Raw genomic sequence first — 23,380 nt, 5'->3', positions numbered from 1 at the left:
CACATATTTACCTGCTGTTCATTCTTTTTACAGAACATTCTTACAGTCAATGGACTGAAGTCTACCACCACAAGATTTAAGTGCAAGAACATGCTTCCGAAATACATAGGTCATGACCAGAAGACCGGCTCTGTGTTTGCAAGTTAAAGGCACTGAAGTTTACCACAAAAATGTTCTCTAGTGGATCAGACACCCTGGAGGTTTGAGCCAAGTCCTTTCATTGGATGAATGTCCCAGGGACTGGCTTCAGACACCATGATGCCTCCTCAACCTCCACTCTCAGGCAAAGCTAAAACTAATCCACCTCTGTATTTGAAACAAACCTTCCAATGAAAGTTGCCACTTTAATTGCTGCCACGGCTGGGAACTGCAACTTTGGAAGTAAGGGATCATGAAGTTTAGACACAGTTTTTGCTCATTGTATGTGCAAGAAAAATTGCTCCCTCACACTCTGAATAAACTGAACTTTTAGTTGACTTCGCTCCCAGATGTCCTTGAAGGTTGTGAATCTGTCAAAATTAACTTTGTTTATCTGGAAAATGAAGACCAGATATTTAAAAAAACACTGATCAAAGTGTAAAAGTGAAAGAATAAATAACTTACAGTGCTGTTGTGGTTTCGATAGAATTATCGGAATCGATGAAGGCTGCTGGTTGGATAACCTTTCATTTTTGTTTCCACTTGATATCTCTCCTAAATTAATATAGATTACAGATAATGATCTGAATGTCCAGAAAGTCACAAACATATGTGTAATTTTTTTTACCATGAACTGAACGCACCCTGACATTGCTTGTCAAGAATTGTTTGAGTGAGAGGGAATGTTCATATCAGGAGGAGATAGCAAAAACAGAGCCATTCCTGCCAGATGTTTTTGGCCTTCATGGGTTTCCAAACACCCTCACCCCCAACTCCATATCTCACACCATGCCTTCCACCCCCGCCAACCGCCTGCCCCAAGTGTTCATCTCACTGAGGAGAATGTCTGTTTTTGAAGTTCACTAAATTTTGAGACTCTTTCTTTTGGACTTTTTTTTCCTAGGATGGTAGGTTTGATAAATAAGAAGAGATTGAGCAGATAATGTACACAGTAGAAGGAATGAGTGGTGATATCATTCAAATATTCTAAGGGGCTTGATGGAGAAGCTGCAGATTTTTCCACTGGTTCTGTGTGTTGAGATTAGTTATCAGAATCTCAAAATAAGCAAATGGCTCTTCAAGTCTAAGATGAGAAGAGACTTTTTGATGTTAATGAGTGTTTATTGTCATCTCCACAAGGACAATTTATACTTGCTGCAGCCACACACAAGATAAACCAACTACATCAGTATAAATGGAAATCACTACAATTTGCCAAGAAGGTATATTCTTCACCCAGAAGGTGGGGGGCTGTCAAAACATAGTCACTGGATGCTTTCATAATAGAGATCACAGAATTTTGGAAATTAATAGAATCATGGGACAGGCGTTTGTGCAGGAGAATGGCAGCAAGGTAAAAGGTTGGCCATGAGGAGGCATGAAGGACTGAATAACTTCCTCCTGCTTCTAGTTCACCTGGTCTTATTGTTTTTTTTTTCTCCTTTGCATCCTCTCCTACTTGGCAACCAATGTAGGAGGCACTTACGTCAATAAAGATTTGCTGGAGGAACTTAGCATCCATGGGTAGAAGTAGTCAATCAACATTTCATGTCTGAACCCTTTATCCAAACTAAGATAGAACAGGAAAGAAACTAGCAGAGGGGCCCAGAGGTGATAGATACCTTATGTTTAAATGCCAGAAGAGTGTGCTTTTAGGGGCTGATTCCCTCTCAGCCCAGTAAATTCTCAGAAGCTGCATTCAACTGAGCCTTGTTCTATCACAAGGTAGAACAATGGGCAGTTCTGGATGTAAATTCTCCAATTCATTTCAAACTTCTCTTTTGTCTATTTTACATTTTTTATTGCTATTCGTAGCACCATCTTAGGGCACCAACAAAGAGTGAACCCAAACTACTAAATAATTGTGTACCTTTAATTCCAGAATACTTAATAAATATGACAAAATATTGAAAAACAAAAGTTCTAAGCTTTTTAAAAAAATTCCATGTAACAATTTTTGCTTGACATTAAAGTATTCTGCCATCACTTACCCTCCTCATTGCAAGCTGTATGTGTTGAGGTACATCTGGTATCATATTTGAGAGCAGAAATCTCACTACAAACACTAGGTGCTAAAAAGAAATAAATAGATTTTCTTCTTTGATTCACAACAGCCTTCATCCATATTGCATCTTATGCAGAAAACTGTTCCAAGTTATAATACCATTGAAGGTACCCAAGTATTGACGGATACAAAAAGGAGGAGTTATGAGGAAGGTGGGCCAAAGGTGGGATTTAATGAGTTCACAAATGAAAAGAAGGGCAATGGTTTAGGCAGGGGTTCCAGAGAATATGCTGCCTCAATGGCCATTTCATGGCCAGCAAAGGCAAAAGGATGGATGCATAATGGATTCTTGTGAGGCCTGGAGGGATGGAAGAAAGTGAATGTATGGCAAGAAAGGCCATGAAAGGATTTGCACACAAGAATACACAAATGGAAGCATTTGGTAGGGTTGGGGAAAATGGAACCAACTTAAATTAGTAAATTCAGGATTGAAGGATTGAAACATGATAAATTAGGAATAGTTTAAGAGCAAGAAGGCACTGTAGTGGTCAAGGTTGAAAGCTGATATACATGAACAGATGGATCAAGTTTATAATGACTGTGGTTTTGAAAACCTGGAGAAGGAAACATTAGCAAAGTTAAATATTATTGAAGTGATGAGGGAGAATAATCAGCAATTTGAAGGAAAGGGGGTCAAGGGAGTTGGAGGTGAGAAAAGACAAAGCAAGGTGCATTTCAAAATCTTTGAGATTCTGGTCTCCAGCTAAGGGCAGCTGGACAAATAGCAGAGATAGGCTGTTATTGTTACTAAAACAGTCACAAAATAATGTTGTCTATGTAGTCCTTGCATTTGTTAGAAGGCATGAGAGGTGGACAGGGAAGATCATTTTAATGCCAATAATCAAATATAAGGCCTTCTTTCATTGTGAGTACAAAGTTAAAGTTGTATATAAGCAAAGGGAAGTGCGGGTCAATATTTGCATTGATAGTTTTTGCAATGCATGGCCTATTGATGATTTCCTTTAGGCAATTCTATTAATAAGTTCTACTTCACCAGACAAGCAACATATTGTGCCAATCTCTTTAATAATTTCCAACTGTAATGATCAGACCAGTTAAAAAAAAAATCAATATTTATTATTCCTTTGCAAGTATGTTTTTGTTAAGGAATTCTACTGATAGACTGTTTAAAACCAGATTTTGATCTTCTTTTCTTTCTTCTCTTCATGGATTTAATGGTTGCCATTCAACTGTTTCATCTGAAAATATAGAATACTGAGGACTAAAGAACCTCCACTCTACAAATGGAGTGACACTAAATGATTACCCTAGAATGGTAGAAGTGCCTTCAGACATGATACGACTGAAGATAGAAATAGAAATCAGGACAACATTGGACTTCCTGTGAAGGAAGGAACTACCATTTCGAAAACTGAAATTTTCAATCCAGTTTTATGTTGTGTATTTAAACATCTAGTTCTATCTATCCAGCCTAATGCACAATAAGATAAACAAAATTACTCATCTTCATTCTCTATTTGTATAAATAGAGAAAGTTTGGTGCCCCCACCCTAAATTCTCACAGCAATGCAAAGAAATTAGTTAGCATACACATTTAAAAAAAATCTTTGAAGACCATAAGCAATCAAATAGTTTCAAGCCAAGGAATCCAATTTCATACAAACTGTCCTCCCTTCCCCCCCCCTCCATGAAATTCTTGCAGCCAATTCCATATTCTACAAGTTTGTTCTTGTCTCAGTGATTAAAAGGTTTAAATTTAACAATTTTATTTACAACATGATAGAAGCCAATTCTGGCTATTGAAACCCATGCCACCCAATTAACCTACCAATCCAGTATGTCTTTGGAAAATGGGACAAAATGAAGCACCCAGTGAAAGCTCATGCAGATCATAGGGAGAACATACAAAACTCCTTAGAGAGTGCACCAAATTCAAAACAAGGTAAATTCATGTATTTGAAATCATGAATCATGAGAAGCAAGACCCCCTTTCTCGAACTGTGTAAAAGGAATCTTTCTGCTAAATCTTACTGTGATGGGACCATAGAGCAGTCAGATATTCCGTATTTCTCTGACCTGGATCAGGTAGGAACTTGAAGCCAGACTTGTGTGCTCCAGTGAGGCAAATGCAATAAAAGAGGAAGGTATGGCACATCTTCAATGTAAAAAATGCTAGAGTACACAGGTATATATTATCCATCAAGTCATTGTTTAAAATCAAATGGACCAGAACCCAATTTTTCAAGCATTTCAAATTCAATCCAAAATAATTTAAACAATTAAAGTCTAATTTATTTTTGCTTACCAGTGCAAACATTGGATGAGATCCATGATTAAAAACCCAAATGGCAGTCTTTCACCCTCCCCATAAATAAATCTCATTTAATTAAATTGCAAAGAGCTAACAAAATTGTAAGTATACTTCATGAAAAATTTTGCAGTGCCCATTTAAAGTGAGATCTATGAAGAGAAATTATATACCTCAATTACAATTAGGATGATCAGTTGCTCATGGAATGGTCTCTCTCTCCCAAAATCTGTGTTGAAAGCAATTAGGCAGGCGTTTGTGACTATTGCTATTCCATTTAATAGATCTAAAACAGTCAACCAGTGTCCTGAAAGTAAGAACATTTTATGAATTTTCACTACATATACACACAAAATTATACACAATTACCCATGATGAAAATGGACAATATAAAAGCTGCAGAGAACTATGATAGATTGCCATGTTATTTTCTGATTCATTAAAGTTAATTGTACATTCCATTAAAGAGACTATTCATTCATCATTAAAAATGTAATTGAAGTACACATTTGATTTTTCACATTCATAAGAATTATTACTTACAATTCATTTTTTCATGTGCAGGAATATCTAATGTTACTACTTCATATTTAGCTTGAACAAAATCATCAACTGTTGATTATCAGGCAACAACTCCCCTGAAACCCGTCCCACTCACCTTTCAACCACTAACATCCATAATATCCCCAAACTTGATACTCAATTACCTTTGTAAACTGCTCTCCCGGCTGAAATTCTGCTCACCCAGCTAAAGTCAGGAGATTTCTCTCCCAGTTGGAGTTCCAGATTGGCAGGCCTTTCCTGGCTGTCAGGTGTTTTGGGGTAAGAGGGCCTTCTCTAGAACCTGGTTGGAGCTGCCTGCTGCAACCTCTGGATGGGAAGCCATTCTCCCAGCTCTGAGGCAGATGTTTACTTTCCCTGATGCAACCTTGGAGCAGGTGCACACTCTCCCTGCTGGAGCCCTGGGACAGGAGGTTACTCTGACTGGAGCCAAAGGATAGGTGGTCGTTTTCCTGGCTGCAGACTTAACCCTAAGCAGACATTCAGACCGTTTCTTACAGTAGAAGTTCGAAAATCCAGACTGCTCGGGGATTGGGTCTGTCCAGATTTCTGGATTTTTCAGATTCTTGGGCAGTACTTTTAAAATTCAAATTTATCGTGGAATAAAGAAGAGCTGAACAGGTCGATTTTGATAGTTGATTCAGCAAATACAGAATGCTTCATTTATCAAACAAGCAATTTTAAAGAATAATAAAGTCAACACTTGTTGCTGCTGTGCATCTGTGGTACTTACGCATGCACACACGCACACAAAAGCCCACCCAATTTAAAAAGTTAGAGAGTTTCCAAAACGCCTGGATTCTCAGGTGGTTCAGATTTCTGCCATCTGGATTTTTGGACTTCTACTGTATTTATTTAATCACTGGTTAAGGCCAGAATTTATTGACTGTCAATAATTGCTCAAATGGAGATCAAGTAGTTAAAAGCTGCCTTTTTAAGTTGCTTCAATCTTTTTCTAAACTAGTTTCTCCCACAGCGTTGTTGAGGAGGGAGTTGCAGGATTTTGAACTAGAGATAATGAAGGAATGGCAATATGTTTCCAGTCTGTTGGAATGGAAATTGCAGGTATTGTGTTTCATGCACCATCTTCCTTGGTGATACAGTTCATGGTTCTGGGAAGTGTTGTCTTTAGAACAAGTTGCAGTGCATTTTGTAGATGGTGCCCACTGTAAAACTGGTGTGCTAGAGGAACTGAATATTTAGGACAGGGGTGACACCCACAGAAGGCAAGTCAGTAGCCACAGAATATGCAGCCTCAGCTGATCTGGGAAAGTTTCCTAGTCAATGTAACCCTGAGAATGCTGACTGTTGTTATTCATTGAATGTCAAGGATAGGTGATTAGATTCCTCTCCTAATGGAGATGGTTGTTGCCTGACATTATTATAGTATGAATATTCTTTCCCATTTATCAGCCATGTAATTGAGGGACTACTTCATTTCCTGAGAAGCTACAAATGGAATTGAGTACTCTGCCAACCCATTTCAAGCCCTTATCCCATTCCCATGCCGACATGTCTGTCCATTGTCTCTTGCACTGCCAGTCTGGGACCAGCCTCAAATTAGAGGAACAATACCTCGTATTCCATCTGGCCACCTTCCAACCAAATAGTATCAACACTGACTTCCTCCTGCCTGCCTCATGTCTCTCTCTTTCTCTATTCCCGTGTCTCCTTTCTTCTCGCTCTAGGCCATTTCATCTCAGGCTTCCACCTTGAGGCCAGCTACAGGATCGGATAGAAAACTAAGAACTTACCTTTCAGACAGCAGCCCTAAAAGGCTGCTCCAGCGTCCCATTCATATCCAGAGCACCTCGTAATGCCCTCCGGATCTGATGGAGGCTGGGCGACTGGTGCCACAGCGCCACCTGTCATAAATATGCAGTATAGCAATGGCCATCTTCTCTATCCATTATCCCCCACACAGCTGGAACCACTCTGTGTTTCCCAAAATAGTTCCAGCTGTGTGAAGGATTGTGGGTAGGGAAGACCACCATTGGTCTGTCACATTTTGAGCTGCAGAGAGCAGCCCCAAAGACCGAATGAGGTGCCAGTGAGGTCAGCGGACTGTCACAGCCCGCGCTGGCCACCTCTGCCCTGACGGCCCCTGCAGACCTCCCCTGCCCCGACGGCCACCCCTGCCCCGCTGACGTCAGCAGGGGTTGTCCAATAGTGGGGTGGGGAGCTGTCAAGTAGTGGGGCGGGGGGCTGTCAGGCAGCGGGGTGGGGGCTGATGGAGTAATTAGCCCACCCTTAAACAGCTACAGTGCAGCTGTACATTCAGATCTATTAGCGCAGCGCAGCACTCTGCCAATTATCCCTCTCCGAGAGGGGTTAGATTATGTGGTTCAGAGTTAGGTGGTTATGCATTTTGGTGGTGGTTCTCCACCTTTACATGTGGACTTTTGCCCAATTTGAAAGGTCCTCTGTCTCTCTTTCCCTTTCTCTCTTTCTCCTTTCCTCCAGCTCTGGATTCACAGAGCCACCCCTCCCCTGATTAATTCTCACTTTTCCTCTCCCTTCCTCCTATCCATACTCAATTATGGTCTTTTGCCTGCCAGTCTGTGCTCCTCCTCCCCCAGCCTTTTTATTCAAATGCCTGCCTGCTTTTAGCTCATATAGTAAAACCCTGATTTAACACAAATTCAAATATAATGCAATGAGTCACTGGACTTGGGTGTTGGGCTCCCGGCGGCAGTGGGGACGTTGGGCTCCCGGTGGCAGTGGGGACGTTGGGCTCCCGGCGGCAGTGGGGACGTTGGGCTCCCGGCGGCAGTGGGGACGTTGGGCTCCCGGCGGCAGTGGGGACGTTGGGCTCCCGGCGGCAGTGGGGACGTTGGGCTCTGGGCAGGAGTGGGATCGTTGGGCTTAGTGGGGGTGTCTGGCAAAATTCAAGCACAGTGAAACCCCAATATAGCGTGAACCTGTTTTTTTGCAATGAGATTTTATGGACCCCAATAAATGCATTATAACAGGGTTTCACTGTACTTTGTTGAAGAGTTCAGGCCTGAAATGTTGGTATATATATCTTTACCTCCTAATGACGTGGCAAGACCTGCTGAGCTCCACCAGTTTTTTTGTGATTTTACTTCTGACCTTGTGATGGAATGCAGGTTACTGATGAAGCAGCTGAAGATGGTTGAGGAACACCTGAAAACACCTGAAAAATTCAGTCCCATCTATCCCTCTTACAGTCAGGAGGTGCCAGTCAATATTAGGGAAGTTGATGACTGATCTTTGATGACTCTAATGATTGGAGTGGTTTGGCTTTTTATCATCATTTTCTTTTAATGCAATCATTAGCTCATGCAAGGTGATAAATAGTGGGTAATGAGCCATTGTTGTTTTTTTGGATATACCCAAAGTAGAAATTAAAATTTACATGTAGAACGAGAGAGACAAGATCTTTGAATTTAAATTGGGAGGAAATTAATGGTGTCAGCACTTAGGGGAGTTGAGTGCTCCGATTGAAGGATGTGGGAAATCTGGGACAGTACAATTGTCTCTGATGACTACACCTACAATAGGTGCATCCAGCTAAAGTTCCTGGGAGACCAAGTTAGGAAGCTGGAGATGGGTGAACTCAGGATCACTCAAGAGGCCAAGGCAGCAATAGAGAGGAGCTTCAGGGAGACAGTCGCCTCTAAAGTCAGGTAACTGGGTGACTTCTAGGAGAGGGAAGGGGTATAGTTAGATAGTGCAGAGTTCCCCTGTGGCTGTTCCCGTCAACAATAAGAATACTGTTTTGGATACTGTTGGGGGGCTGGGGGAAGGATCTACCGTGGACCAGTCATGGTGGTCGCGTCTCTGGTGCAGGGCATGGCCCTTCAGCTCAGAAGGAAAAGGGGGAGAAGTGGAAAGCTATGGTAAATGGGGACTCATTGGTTAATCAGGATAAGTGTGAGGTGATGCACCTTGGAAGGACAAACCAGAAGGCTGAACACAGGGTTAACGGTTGGTTACTTAGGAGTGTGGATGAACAGAAGGACCTTGGGGGTGCAAATCCATACAAGCCTCAAGGTTGATAGGATAGTTAAGAAAGCCTATGAGATTCTGCAATTCATTAATAGGGGGATTGAGTTCAGGAGTAGAGAGGTCATGTTGCAATTCTATACATCTCTGGTGAGACCACAGAATATTTGTGTTCACTTCTGGAAAGATGTGGAAACTATGGAAAAGGTGCAGAGGAGATTTACCAAGATGTTTCCTGGAATGGAAAATAAGTTTTATGAGGCAAGTTTAGTAGAGCTGGGACTTTTCTCTTTGGAGCGTAGAAGGATGAGAGGAGACTTAATAGTGGTCTACAAGATTATGAGAGGCATAGATAGGGTGGACAGCCAGTGCCTGTTTCCCAGGGCAGGATGGCAAACATCAGAGGACATATGCACCAAGTTACAGATGTTAAGTTTCAGAGAGACATCAGGGGTAAGATTTTCTTTTTAAAACACAGAGTCGTGGGTGCCTGCTGGGATGGTGGTGGAGGCTGGAACATTAGGGGCATTTAAGAGACATGTTTGAAGGAAATATAGAGGATTATTGGGTAAGGAGGGTTTAGTACTTTTTTAGGGATAATATAGGATGACACAACATTAAGGGCCAACTGGGCTGTACTATGCTGTCGTGTTCTATTTTCTTTAGTGCCTGTAACGTTTTCAGGATTTTCATAGCCATGTTATCCACATAAATTAAAAAAACACTATTAATGTGCTTTAATCTTTTCAGAGGTATTGGTCAAGGGATAAATTGGCCAGGTTACTGGGACAACCGTAAAAACACAATGCTGGAGAAAGCAGATCAAACAGTAACCTTTATAATAGCAAAGGAATAAAATACATAACCAATGTTTCTAGCTTCTTTCAAAGATGTTCAACGAGATGTCCGAGTAATCCCTATTGGGACAACTTGTTGAGCTTCTTTGAAAGATTCCAGAGGATCTTAAATACTTCCTGAAAGCTGGGAGACAGAATCTTGGGCCAATGTCTTACTGAAAAGACACTTCTTACATAACCGATCTTTCAGTCTGCTGATGGTCACTAGATTACAGCCTAGATTATTTGTTCATACTAAGGAATAGGAGTCTACCCCAAATATTCTGACTGAGGCAAGTGTGTTGACCTGAGCTAAACTCACATTGATAAAGTGATGACTATATTGAATGGGAGATATGATCAGCTGACTTAGCAATATTGTAAAGAGCCGAGGAAGTGATGAGAAACACACTGAGCATCATAGTCTTAAAGCTATAAACTTAACAAGCATTGGATTTCTTGGTCCTCCATCATACAAAAATAGACATTACCAATATGTTCCTTTGGATTAAAATTGATACAATCTTTGATCTTAAGTAATGCTGTATGGCCCTGAATGCATAGACCTGAATGGATATCACAGTAAATTAAACAAGAAAGTCTGCAAATGCTAAAGTTGAGTGTAATACATAAATGTGCTGGAGAAACTCAGCAAGTCACACAGCATTCATTGGAGGTAAGGGGTAACTGTCTCTGAAGCACCCAGACCAAAACATTGGTTACCCTTTATTTCTAATGGATGCCGCTCCAGTACATTTGCTTATTACACGTGGTAAGTGACTAAGTTTGTTTGAGTCAGGATTTTATAGAGGAGTGGGTGTGAAGATATGAGTAGAGAATGTTATTTTTAAAATAGAAGCTATAAGAACACTCAGTGTCTTCCCATGACATCTTTCTTTGACTTGGCTTCGCGGACGAAGATTTATGGAGCGGTAATGTCCACGTCAGCTGCAGGCTCGTTTGTGGCTGACAAGTCCGATGCGGGACATCTACTCATGACTTAATTTACATTTGACAAATAGCGAGGCCGTGTGTTCACCATTAATTGGGAGTAAATTCCTTATGATGTTCATAAAACAACTTACCAATATCTTGAGCCATGAAAGCAACTGGCCGCTTGAAGATCCACAGCAGCCGCTTGGCATCCACATGTATATCAAATAAAATGGTTAGAAAGAAAAGAAGTGGCGCCAGAGGGAATGAGATTGAAAAAAGCTGAAAAGGAAATACAAACTTGATGAATGATTTACTATTTTAAAACAATTAGCTTTCAATACTGATATTGAATGACATGTACTAATATTATTCAAACTATGTGTTTTATGAGGCCTTTGGAAATATTTTCCCCAATGCATTCTGTTCAATTTTTAAAAAAATTCTCTTGTATCAATTGCTTTCCAACATTTAACTCTCACAAGTTATTTTGCAAAATTATTCAAGTTAGAATTGGACATCAAGATACATGATAAACATCAAAGGTTAGACAAAAAGCACAGCTTTCAAATTTCATCATTGAATCTTTATGTGGTATTTTTATCAGAAGGCAAATTATATTAGTTGATTGGACATATTTGAGGGCTCATTTTTCATTTACCCATTTTTATGATTACCTGCTACTTCATATATGAAAAAGGACATAAATCTGTGGTTACAAAATACTTTGCTTATAACAACTGTTAAAGGCATGGTTGGAGTGTGGTTAGTGCAACACCTTTAAACCACCAGCAATCAGGATTTGGGTTTGAATCCCACGCTGTCTGCAAGGAGTTTATATGTTTTCCCTGTGTCTGCATGGGTTTTCCCTGTGGTTTTTTCTGGTTTCTTCCTACCGTTCAAAATGTACCAGGGGTGGAGGTTAATTGGGTGTAAATTGGGCGTCACAGACTCTTGGGCCAAAGTGGCCAGTTTCCATGCTGTGTATCTAAATTTAAAATATACATTAAAAATTTTTTTTAAATGATCACAGCATTGATGGGATGAATCTCTCTATTGTGCTTTAATCCTTTGGTTCAGAAATATTTGGTTGCAGAAAGCATTTAACCATTCATTGTTCAAACTAACTGTCATTACCATTTTCCCCTTCGGCAACTGCAATTTCTAACATCCAAAGTTCTGTTTTTAAACAAAGTAAGAACAAGGCATCCACGCAACAAAAGTAAATTAATCCCCAGAATGCCTTTTTCGCCATTTTTAATGATCCTTTCCTTTACAAGCCTATGCTTTTACAACAGAACTAGCTTTGAAATTAATATTTGGTTAGATTTGCAATTCTGAGTTGAATACAAATGGTGCGCTGTAATCGCGAGCAGTAATCTCAAGAATGATTCTGAACAGTTTCCCAAATTACGTAGAGACTCAGCAACGAGAGGAATAATAAACAAGATGACAGATAATAAAACATAGAAAAAGACAAATGTGGAAGAGAAGATTACTCCATTTTCTCAAAAATAAATATTTGTAGCATTAAATTTTCTAAACTGTTGCTTTGACATCATTGGTTCTAGTTTTGCTTTAGTCATACCATTTGGTAACCATATTGTATGACTTTTTCTGTATATTCCTCCAGTGTAAAATCTCCAAGATCTGGTTTCAGGTATTCTTTAATAATATAATTATCCACTTCTGATAGCATGTTCTGATTTGTTGATGGTAAAGTGAGGTTTCTATTTCTCTTGAATTTGTTTTTCAAATTTTTAATCCCTCTGTAAGATAAATAAACTATTAGCACATAAAACATACAGTGGAGTATGGTATTACCCAAATGTGATCACATCCAAAAGCTTTCTTTCTTCTTTAGGGCACAAAACCAGAATTAAAGGGTTAAAAGATAGCAAAAATATCCCTCCCCTACTGGAAGTTACAAAGTGTGGTTTGAATAAGGCATTGAAATGGGCTATGCTTTAGTTAGAAAGACATTAATGACTGTGTTCAAATTTTTTTTTTAAATATCTAATTTTTAAATTGGAGAGATCATTGCAGCAGGCCCTTAATTTAAGAACAGTATTCAGAGGAAGGTGAAAATAAATGTGTGGATTGTGCAGAGAAGGACATTGATTGTAGGCCAGATAGTTAGTTTATCTGATGTCTTCATTTATAATAGATGTCTTATGAGTATTCCCATATTTCTGTTGGTTCGTTGCTCAGTTGGTAACAAAACATAGCAAAGTTCTATAGGATTCCTTCCAGCATCCTTGTCAATATTTCTGTTTCCTATTAGTCACCAAGGTCAAGTATACTGGAAAGATCATTGTTCTTTGCTAATGACCGTTAACAGATACTACAGGCTGTGTGCACATAACAAACGACTGCACTTACAAAGTCATGATACAACATTACATAAAGAATCTCCTTTTTGTTCTATGGTGATTCAAGACAAATGATTAACCATAATAGTAAATCTTTTCTAATGCAGATACAAGCAACTTTGCAAAAATTCAGCACTGAATAACAACTTACGGTATTAAAATATCTGTAATGAACTTGGGACATAGTTTGAAGATCATGAGTATAAGAACCTGAACACTAAGCTCCGACATACAATTGTTCAACTCTCCGCAGTTATCTTCAAAGTCAGGTAGTCCAATGTTTTGAAAAAACTTCTGGTTGTTCTATAAATTAAAAAAAAAATATTGGTTAACACTTAAAAATCAACAAAGCCACACTTTGCCAAGATATTTTACACTCCATTACCAACCTGTCTAAGAAATGCAATATAAAATAGGGATGAGTAACTGTTAGCAAAATGGAAGGCAAACAGTTTTAATATCAGAGCGTCATTGTAGTTAGTCTGAGTCCTGTAGTTTTCTGCAAAGAAAAAAACAATTTGTAAGTAAAAACTAATTCAGGTTATCTTCAGTTAAAAAAAAAATATATATTTCATGACAAGAGAGGATACAAATAACCTCCCAAGGATGTTGGGAAACATAGAGACTAATGCAAGGGAGGAACTGAAAGAAATCAGTATCTCTAAGGACATGGTCTTGGGGAAATTGATGGGATTGAAGGCAGATAAATCCCAAGGGCCTGATCATCTACATCCTAGGGTACTCAAGGAAGTGGCCATTCAGAGAGCAGATGCTTTAAGAATTATTTTCCAGAACTCGATAGACTCAGGATTAGTACCCATGGATTGGAGGGTAGCTAATGTTACCCCACTATTTAAAAAGGGGAGGGTAGAGAAAAAGCGGGGAATTATAGGCCGGTGAGCCTTACATCAGTAGTGGGCAAAATGATGGAATCCATTATTAAGGATGTAATAGCGGAACATATGACTAGCAGAGAAGGGATCGGACGTAGTCAACATGGATTTACAAAAGGTAAATCATGCTTGACAAATCTATTGGAATTCTTTGAGATGGTGACAGGTAAAATAGATGGGGGAGAGCCAGTGGATGTGGTGTACCTGGACTTCCAAAAGGCCTTCGATAAGGTCCCGCATAAACGACTGCCTTCCAAAATCAAGGCTCATGGGATTGGGGGCAAAGTATTGATGTGGATTGAGAACTGGCTGGCAGGTAGAAGACAGAGAGTTGGGATAAATGGCTCATTTTCTGAGTGGCAGGCGGTGACCAGTGGGGTACCACAGGGATCTGTACTGGGACCCCAGCTGTTCACAATTTACATTAATGATCTGGATGAGGGGATTGGATGTAATATCTCCAAATTTGCAGATGACACTAAGCTAGGAGGGGTTGTGTGCATGGAAGAGGGGGTCAGGAAGCTCCAGTGTGATTTGGATAAATTGAGGGACTGGGCAGATACATGGCAAATGCACTACAATGTGGATAAATGTGAGGTTATCCACTTTGGTAATACAAACCGGAGGGCAGATTACTATTTGAATGGCAATAGATTAAGAGATGGGGAAGTGCAGAGAGACCTAGGGGTACTTGTACACCAGTCTCTGAAGGCGAGCATGCAAGTACAGCAGGCGGTTAAAAAGGCAAATGGTATGTTGGCCTTCATATCAAGAGGGTTTGAGTACAGGAACAAGGATACCTTACTGCAGCTGTACAGGGCCTTGGTGAGACCCCACCTGGAGTATTGTGTGCAGTTTTGGTCACCTTATCTAAGGAAGGATGTTCTTGCAATGGAGGGAGTGCAGAGGCGATTCATCAGGCTGATACCTGGAATGGCAGGAATGACTTATGAGGAAAGATTGCGCAAATTGGGATTGTACTTGCTGGAGTTTAGAAGATTGAGAGGGGATCTCATAGAGACATATAAAATTCTGGCAGGACTGGACAGAATGGATGCAGATGGGATGTTTCCAATGATGGGAAAATCCAGAACCCGGGGCCATGGTTTGAGGATAATAGGCAAACCATTTAGGACCGAGATGAGGAGGAATTTCTATACCCAGAGGGTGGTGAATCTGTGGAATTCATTGCCACAGAGGGCAATAGAGGCAGGTTCATTAAATCTATTTAAGAGGGAATTAGATCTATTTCTTCAGTATAAGGGTATTAAAGGTTACGGAGAGAAGGCGGGGACGGGGTACTGAACTTTAAGATCAGCCATGATCTCGTTGAATGGCGGAGCAGGCTCGAAGGGTCGAATGACCTACTCCTGCTCCTATCTTCTATGTTTCTATGTTTCTAAATGTAATATTCTCAAAGGTTTATTCTCCTTAGTGAATGGCCCTGGTCTCTGTGGAGTTTTATTGAATGAAATGGGACCCAGTGGATGCAGCATTTTTGGATTTTCAAAGATCATTTATGAAGATGCCAGATAAAAGATTGCAGCATAAAAGCTAATGGGGCTGAGGGTAATATATTAGAAAGAACAGAGGGCTGATTATCAGAAAGAAAGAAGAGAGTCGGGGTAAACAGATCATTTTCAGGTTAGCAAGCTGTAATTTGAGGGTGTAATAGGACATCTATTTCCCATCCATATTAAATCATATAACTGTAGGAAAGAAAAGACCTGGATCAGGGCGAGGTCAGAATAGAACAGGCTTGTGTGCTGGACAATGTGGAGATTAATGAAGAGCAAGTGTTGGATCTTCTTTGAAACATTAATATTGATAAATGCCCAGGGCCAGACATGATATACTCCAGTTTGCTGAGAGGAGTGAGAGAAGAGATAGCGGGGGCATTAGCTATGTTCTTTGAGTCCTCTTTCACCACAGGGGAGGTGCCAAAGGATTGGAGAATGGCAAATATGGACCCCTTTTTAAAAAAGGTAATAGGGAGAATCCTAGGAAATATTGACCAGTGAGTCTTACATCAGTGGAGTGCAAACTATTGGAGAGGATTCTTAAGGATAGGATCCATGAGTATTTGGAGAAGTGCAGTCTACTCAGGGATAGTGAGGGAAAGGTCGTACCTCACGAGTTTAATTGAGTTTTTTTGAGGAGGCGACAAAGCAAATTGATAAGTGTAGGTGGTAGATGTGGTCTACATGAATTTTAGCAAGGCATTTGTCAAGGTCCCCCATCCACAAAGTCATGAGGTACAGGATCAGTGGAACCTTGGCTGTGTAGATAAAAAAATTGGCTCGCAGGAAGAAAGCAGAGTAGTAGTGGAAGGAAAGTATTAAGCCTGGAGATCAGTGATTAGTGGAGAGCTGCAGGGGTCTGTTCTTGGACCCCTGCTCTTTGTGATTTTTATAAATGACCTGGATGAAGAGGCAGAAGGATGGGTCAGTAAGTTTGTGGAATGGCATGAAGGTTGGAGGAGTTGTGGATGGACCTGAAGGTTGTCAAAGGTTACAAGAGGATATAAACAGGATGTAGAGTTGGGCAGAAAAGTGGTAGATGGAGTTCAATCTGGATAAGTGTGAGGTGATGCATTTTGGAAGGACAAACCTGAAGGCTGACACCAGGGGTAGGTTTCTTTTTGTTTAATTTTCCACACAGGGAGTTGTGGGTGTTTGGAATGCCTTGTCAGGGTTGATGGAGGGGGCTGAAACATTAGGGGCATTTAAGAGACTCTTAGACAGGCACATGGATGGAAGAAAAATTGAGGGTTACAGGGTAGATAGGGTTTAGTTTTTTTTAAAAAACAGAATATATGGGTTTGTATCAAAAGCCAAAGGGACTGCACTGTGCTGTGAAACCATTGTTACATTATACATATTTATTGATAAGATAGAGATAAAAATTACATTGAAAAATGCCAAAGAATCCCATTCAGTAACCTGACCATTGCTTATATAAGGAAGCCAAGAAAGTCTGAATTCTGAAACAAAGTTCTCATTACAAGGGTAAGTAATACAAATTTATTTTATACATGCAAGGGCACACATTCATCACACACTTGTATCTTTAAGGCAGCAGCGTGTCACATGTCAGAAGGAGAGACATATTAAGTATAAGTAAACCTGAACCCAAAGCAGCAAATCAGAATGTTGTTTGCAATATCATTTCTTTGCAGATTAGATGCCTTTCCAGTAGGGAAATAAAGAGAGGTCAACTGTACAACACCTAAGTTAACTCAAATAGTGTAGAGCATGTCTGTGGAGTGGAAATTGAAAGATTATTTCACCCATTCTCATTGGATCACCATATTGAGGGTGGGGGGACACAGCACATTTAAGTAAAAACCTTATTTTCTTTTTGCCTCATGCCTGAATATTTTTTATGTAGTCAATAGGAGAGAAGTATGGACGAAACCAAAACTTGACTGCTTCACAGGGAAGGGGGCTCATAAACTTTGAGCAAAGTCCTAGGGGAGCCATAACTGAAAAGAAGTTGAGAATAACTGGTTTGGGTGAGTTAGCAGGTCAGTACAGAAGAATGTAGAATTAGCAGTGCATTTTTTAAAAAGGAGATAAAGTCCTTAATGAAGGACTTCATCAAATCCAATTTTGTCCATTTGTGGATTACTTTAGTTCAGAAGAAAACTGATTTTAATCTTGATTGCAGTCAAAAGATGAGCATCACAGCAAGGTACTTCAGATTCACAAGACAGTCCTTAATGTCTCACTACTTATTCCCTAATTCTGGACTCCTGGCATCGCCCTTTCTAAATCCCAGGATAAGCTTTTTTAATTTCAATAGAATTACTTTTCATTCTTCTGAATTTGAGTATGTAGTCCATTTTGATCAGTCTCTCTTCATTTACAGCCTTTCATCCCAGGAATCAACCAGTTCAACTTTTATTGCACTCTGTGGAACCTTCTTTAGATGTGAAAGTCAAAAGCTTCAACTAGGATTCCAGACTTGTGGCTGAGATGATTATTTGTCAGAACACTGGGGATAGCTCTCCACTTTCAATTCCATCCAAGAGGCTTTTGTGTCTTTTGTTAATCAGCTCAAGTCCAGAAGATAGTAAGGTGTGAATTGCACAAAACTGGTTCCTGATATACTGATAATGAGTTTATTGTCAAACAAAGAAATACAATATACATATCTACTGACTTATTACTTGCTGCAGCCAAACAGGGGTAATTAAAAAAACCAACTGTAATAGTATGCATTAAATTGTCAGTCTGGAAAGAGATTATATAGATAAATATTCACAGTTAGTGCAAGAAAAAAGTGGTGTTTTCAATAGTGCAGACACTTCTTTTTGTGGTACTAGAGTAGTTTATGGTTAGAGAGGGAATATTTAAGACCCTGATATCTGTTGGGAAAAAAAAACTGTTCTTGTACCGAGAGGTGCTAGACTTCAGGCTTCTGTACCTCCTTCCAAAAGGTAGCAGCTATAAGAGATTGTAACCTGCGTGACGGGTGGGGGTCTGCCTATTTTTATGATGTTGGCAGTGCCTCACATAGTGGTCTTCGATGGTAGTTAGCCAAGTAACGATAGGCCATTAACTTCATCTGTCATCGAGAATATGCCTGAAGTTATCATTAAGGAAGAAATAGTGAGAAAAATTATTCCATCAGGCAGATGTAGCATGGATTCACGAAGGATCCCTGTCTGGAGTTCTTTGAGGATATAACAAGAACCGTGGATAGAAGGGAACAGTTGGATTGTATACTTGTAGAAGGTGTTTAATAAGGTGCCATAGAGATTACTTAATGTGGTATGTGAGTGGAAAGTAACAGGTTGAAAACCATTGGTGTAGCAGATGCTGATAAATGAGAGGTCATGCACTTTGGAAGGAAAAGTAGCAGATCAGATTAATATTTAAATAGTGAGAGATTGCAGCATGCTGTTATGCAGAAGTACATGGGAGTGCTTGTACATAAATTGTAAAATGTTGGTTTGCAGATGCAACAGTTTATCAAGGCGGCAATGGAATATTGAGGTTCTGCTATGAACTGACAGAATACTGGTGAAGCTGTACCTGGAGTTCTGTGTAGTTCTTGTTTCACCTTGTATCTGTGTTTTCTTAAGACAACACATAGATGAAGGAAAAGGTTCTTTACTTTAAAGTTGTTGTAAACAGCACATGAGGCATGCCATGAAGCTGCAAGTCTCCATTACAGCTCTGCATACTGCAGTGCTCTGCTCTGTGTCAGCCCCTGGTGGCAGCCAAGTATAATCAAGCAGTAAGGCATTGCTAGTTGCATTGCAACCACGATCTCGATCAATACACCACCCTTTCTTAAAACAAAAGTAGCTTACTTTTAACTAACATGTTTTCTTTGTATAACTCTGCAGTTTTAACTTTAACACAAGAATTTACATTTTCATTATTATCAACATTGTTAACATTTTTAAAATTTATTTTGTGTGTTCACATACACTAAAACTTGAAGAGCGAATAAGATAGCACTACTTCATTCTATAACAGGAGTCATTAAATTTGCTCAATGAGTCTCTTAGGAGGATTCATGTGTCTTGACAATCTCCTGATTGATTGTCCTTGAATCCAAGTTGTTGCCTCAGATGATGTCTTCTCAGCTGTGTTTTCAGGTTGTTCAACAGTATCCATCTTTCCATCTACTGTGGCTGGTCGCATTTGAAGATCTCAACGATTTCTTCACAGAACAGCACCTTCAGCTGTCTGAATGATGTATGATCTTGGCTGGACTTCACTAAGGACAGTTCCCTTCTGAGTCCATAAGTTCGTTTTGTCTTTTAGCCTTACTTGGTCACCAGTGTAGAGTTCCGGTAGGATTTTTGTTCCTCTGTCAAAGAAATATTTTTGCTTTTCTTTCTGTTGTTCTTTGAAGTTTCTCACTTTCTCCCACTCTTTTGTTTTTAGGAGGTTCTTCTGGATGGGTAGGTTTGATCTTAGCCTGCATCCCATAAGGAGTTGTGCTGGTGACATACCACACTTGAGAGGTGTTGTGCAGTATACTAGCTTGCTTTGGTAGAAGTCTGTTCCACTGTCTTTTGCCTTGTACATCAGTCTTTTCACTGTACAGATCTTTCTACTAGACCATTGAACTATGGAAAATGAGCACTTGATGTGGTGTGTATAAAGTCCCACTCTGGCAAAATGTCGGAACTTTAAATTGCAAAGCTGGGGTTCATTGTCTGTGAAGACCTCGCTTGCCATGCCATGTCTGGAGAATATGGCTTTCATACCTGTTATTACAGCATCTGCAGTGGTGGTGTTCAGTTTACACACCTCTGGATACAGGGAGTAATAGTCTGTGACTACAAGATAGTCCTTCCTTTGACATTGAAATAGGTCAGTGCCTACCTTCTGGTAAGGTCTGTATGGTGCTGGGTGTGGCTTCAGTGGTTCTGCAGGATTGCTTGCTTGATATTTCTGGCATATTGAACAGTTTAACACTTCATTTGTGATATAATTGTAGATTCTTGGCCAGTACATCACCTCTCGTGCTCTTTTTTTACACTTTTTGATTCCGAGATGTCCTCCATGGATCATTTTTAGCATCTCTTTTCTCATACTCTTTAAGATAAGGATTTTTATCCTTTGTAGATTATGTTTTCAAACACTGATAGTTCCATCCTGCAGTTACAGTATTCTGCAATGTCAGGTGAGCAGTCCTGTTTCATGTCAGGCCGCCCATCCAAGATGTTTTTTCCTCAGTTGTTTCAGTGTTACATCTTTGTTTTTCTCTGACTTTCTGAGCTCCATTTTTGCATCTGATATGGGCAGTGCACTTGTGATCATGTCCATGAAGGCATTCACGCCTTCATCCATTTTGGTGTTTGCGGGGTCTCTCGTATCAACAGCTCTAAGTAACGTGTCTGTTGTGTACATTAGCTTACCTGGAGTGTTCGCCACATTCAGTGTATAGTGTTGCAGGATGTTTAAAGAAATACTATTGGATCCTCAGACAGGCTGGACAGTAGGACCCTACAGAGCAGCGTTTTGTCTGTTTCCCGCTCTCCCATGTCTGCACAAGCAACAGTACTACCGTTACAGCAGCTCTGGGAGTACCACCATTATTTTAATACGTTCTACAGTGCACCTATAGAAGTTTGATGGAGTATTTGACAAAATGCCAAATTTTCTTGGACTTCTTAGAAAGTTCATGGTTCCCTTAATGTGTTCACTCAGGGAAAGGTCCATTCCCAATAACTTGAAGCAATTGTACTAATCCTCTCCACTGCCACTCCATCAGTGCAGAGAGGTGCACGGTCCCTTAGACTCCCCTTCCTAAAATCCACAATAAGCTTCTTGGTCTTGATCAGACAGAGAGCAAGATTATTGTTCTGGGACAACCCAAAAAAAATTCTTGATCACCATCTGTGTTCTGAGTTATCACTTTCCTTTGTCATCAGTAAATTTATAGGCTGTGTTGGAACCAAACGTGGCTACGCAGTCATGAATGAACAGGGAATAGCACAGGGGACTAATCATGCAGCCTTGAGGTGATCCTGATGGTCAATGTGGAGAAGATAATGTTGCCAGTTTGCATTGATTGGGGACTGTCAATGAGGAAATCAAGAATCCTGCACAGTATCCAAGATCCTTTAGCTTCATCACAGGTTTTGCTGGCATTATGATGTTGAACGTTATCCTTTAGTCAATGAACAACATTGGTGACCCAATGGTCTAAATGATCTAACGTAGAGTGGAGATATCTTGTTGTGACAATAGGGAAATTGAAGTGGGTCCAGGTCCTTCCTGAGACAGGAGTTGATTTGGTCCATAGCCAACCTTTTAAAGTGTGTAATCACAATAGACGTCATTGTCACTGGCATATAATCTTTGAGGCAGGTCACCTTGGTCTTCTTGGCCACTTGGACTTTGGAAGCAGGTTGGGACCTCAGACTGCTGCAGCGAGAGGTTGAAAATGTCAGCAAAACCTCCAGCCAGTTGGTCCATTGGAATCAAATTGGATCTGAGGATGCAGGCCAAGTACTTCATCTCTGCTGGACACTTTCCAAGGATTCTTTTCACATGGGGCTCAGAAACAAGGAGAGCGCTAAGTCACTGGAGGCTGTGGGGTTTCCAGGCTGCTAGTTCTTTGCTGGTGATTTTTTCTTAAAGGTCAATAATTGTAACTGTGTTGCTAATATTACATTTGAGATCATGTTTATCCAGTGGCAAAAATAATTTTAAAAAAGCCAATTCTCTATTTTTATTTAGGAAGGGGGATGGTGCTCTACAATATTGATTTTGAAATTCAAGGGCAAAACTTTGAGTTGCGTTTTATTTGAAAGAAAAATGCAACTTTTTAAAAAAATGTCTGACGTTTAATTCATTTATCTTTGGCAAGTTCAAAAATTGTTTCCATGGTAAATTAATGTCCTGCTCCAACTATGTACTTAAATTTGAACCTCTAATAGGGGAATGTACAGGAATTCCAGCACATCTTAGATTAGTTTCAATTTATTTGAAAGTTCTATCAGGCATTTTAACAAATCTTAAACAAACAATACCAGCAGAAGAAAAGGAAAAAGAGCTGTTAAAAGCAACAAAAGATTTCACATGAATTATTAAATGTTTGCAACTAGAATTATTTTGCTTGACCTATCTCATATATATTTAAGCACCATTTTTCTTTCCTCTCTGTAGTCTTGCCATCGATGCGACTTGCAACAATATACCAGCAGAGCATTCCCAGTGCAGTCACTATGATGTACTGGAGTAAACTTTGGCTCTGCTTGTTTATTTCGAGAACAAGGTTTATTACAACAATTAATTCTCAGAATAAAATCTACAGAATGGCCAAAATAGAAAACTCTATAGGAAATGCATATACTACCAAAATTATGAAGTTCCAATAGAGATCTGAGATTTTTTGTGCAAAAAACTTGCTGGTTTGTTGTAAATTAGCATGCCATCATTCATTTTCAGTTAAAGAAGAACTGAGACAAATATTGTAGATTATTAGAACTGTGAATAAGTAAATACTTACCCCAATCTGTCATTTTAACTGCAATCATATGATATATCTACAACAAAAATTGTAACATTTAGAGAAAAAAAATCACAAATTGCCTTGAATACATGACAATTATTACTATATATATTTAGATATATATCCATTAACCAATCAAGCCCTAACCCAGAATCACCAGACTATCCTGAGAGCTGGCTTTGTATAAAAATTCACAAAATGCAAGTAATGGCCTCATCTTTGATAGGATGCGCTAATCTGTACCTGCAGGCGATGATCGCTGCTGGCCCAGATTTACCTTGGCTCAATCCAGAAGACTTAGCATGAGGACACCAACTTGCAGGAATACTGCAACAAGCCCCAGTGATGCAATGTGTAAC

The 23,380-nt window shown here is 39.8% G+C and overlaps 1 protein-coding gene across 1 annotated transcript in view; it reads right to left on the bottom strand.

Annotated features, from left to right (window-relative positions):
- Positions 1-23,380, bottom strand: part of LOC138739422 (anoctamin-7-like) — a 114,213-nt gene that overhangs the window by 4,638 nt on the left and 86,195 nt on the right. The window contains exons 14-21 of the mRNA XM_069891415.1: positions 23,019-23,055; positions 13,533-13,642; positions 13,295-13,446; positions 12,360-12,540; positions 10,924-11,053; positions 4,646-4,779; positions 2,130-2,210; positions 604-693 (exon numbers count right to left, since the gene is read on the bottom strand). Of these exons, the coding sequence (XP_069747516.1) occupies positions 628-693; positions 2,130-2,210; positions 4,646-4,779; positions 10,924-11,053; positions 12,360-12,540; positions 13,295-13,446; positions 13,533-13,642; positions 23,019-23,055 (891 nt within the window). The 3' untranslated portion in view covers positions 604-627. The remainder of the gene's footprint in view (positions 1-603; positions 694-2,129; positions 2,211-4,645; positions 4,780-10,923; positions 11,054-12,359; positions 12,541-13,294; positions 13,447-13,532; positions 13,643-23,018; positions 23,056-23,380) is intronic.

The sequence above is a fragment of the Narcine bancroftii genome, chromosome 7 (assembly GCF_036971445.1).
Source record: "Narcine bancroftii isolate sNarBan1 chromosome 7, sNarBan1.hap1, whole genome shotgun sequence".
In the NCBI taxonomy this organism is placed as follows: domain Eukaryota; kingdom Metazoa; phylum Chordata; class Chondrichthyes; order Torpediniformes; family Narcinidae; genus Narcine; species Narcine bancroftii.
The sequence above is the reverse complement of the archived record's forward strand: the minus strand, read 5'-3'. Positions and strand labels throughout refer to the sequence as shown.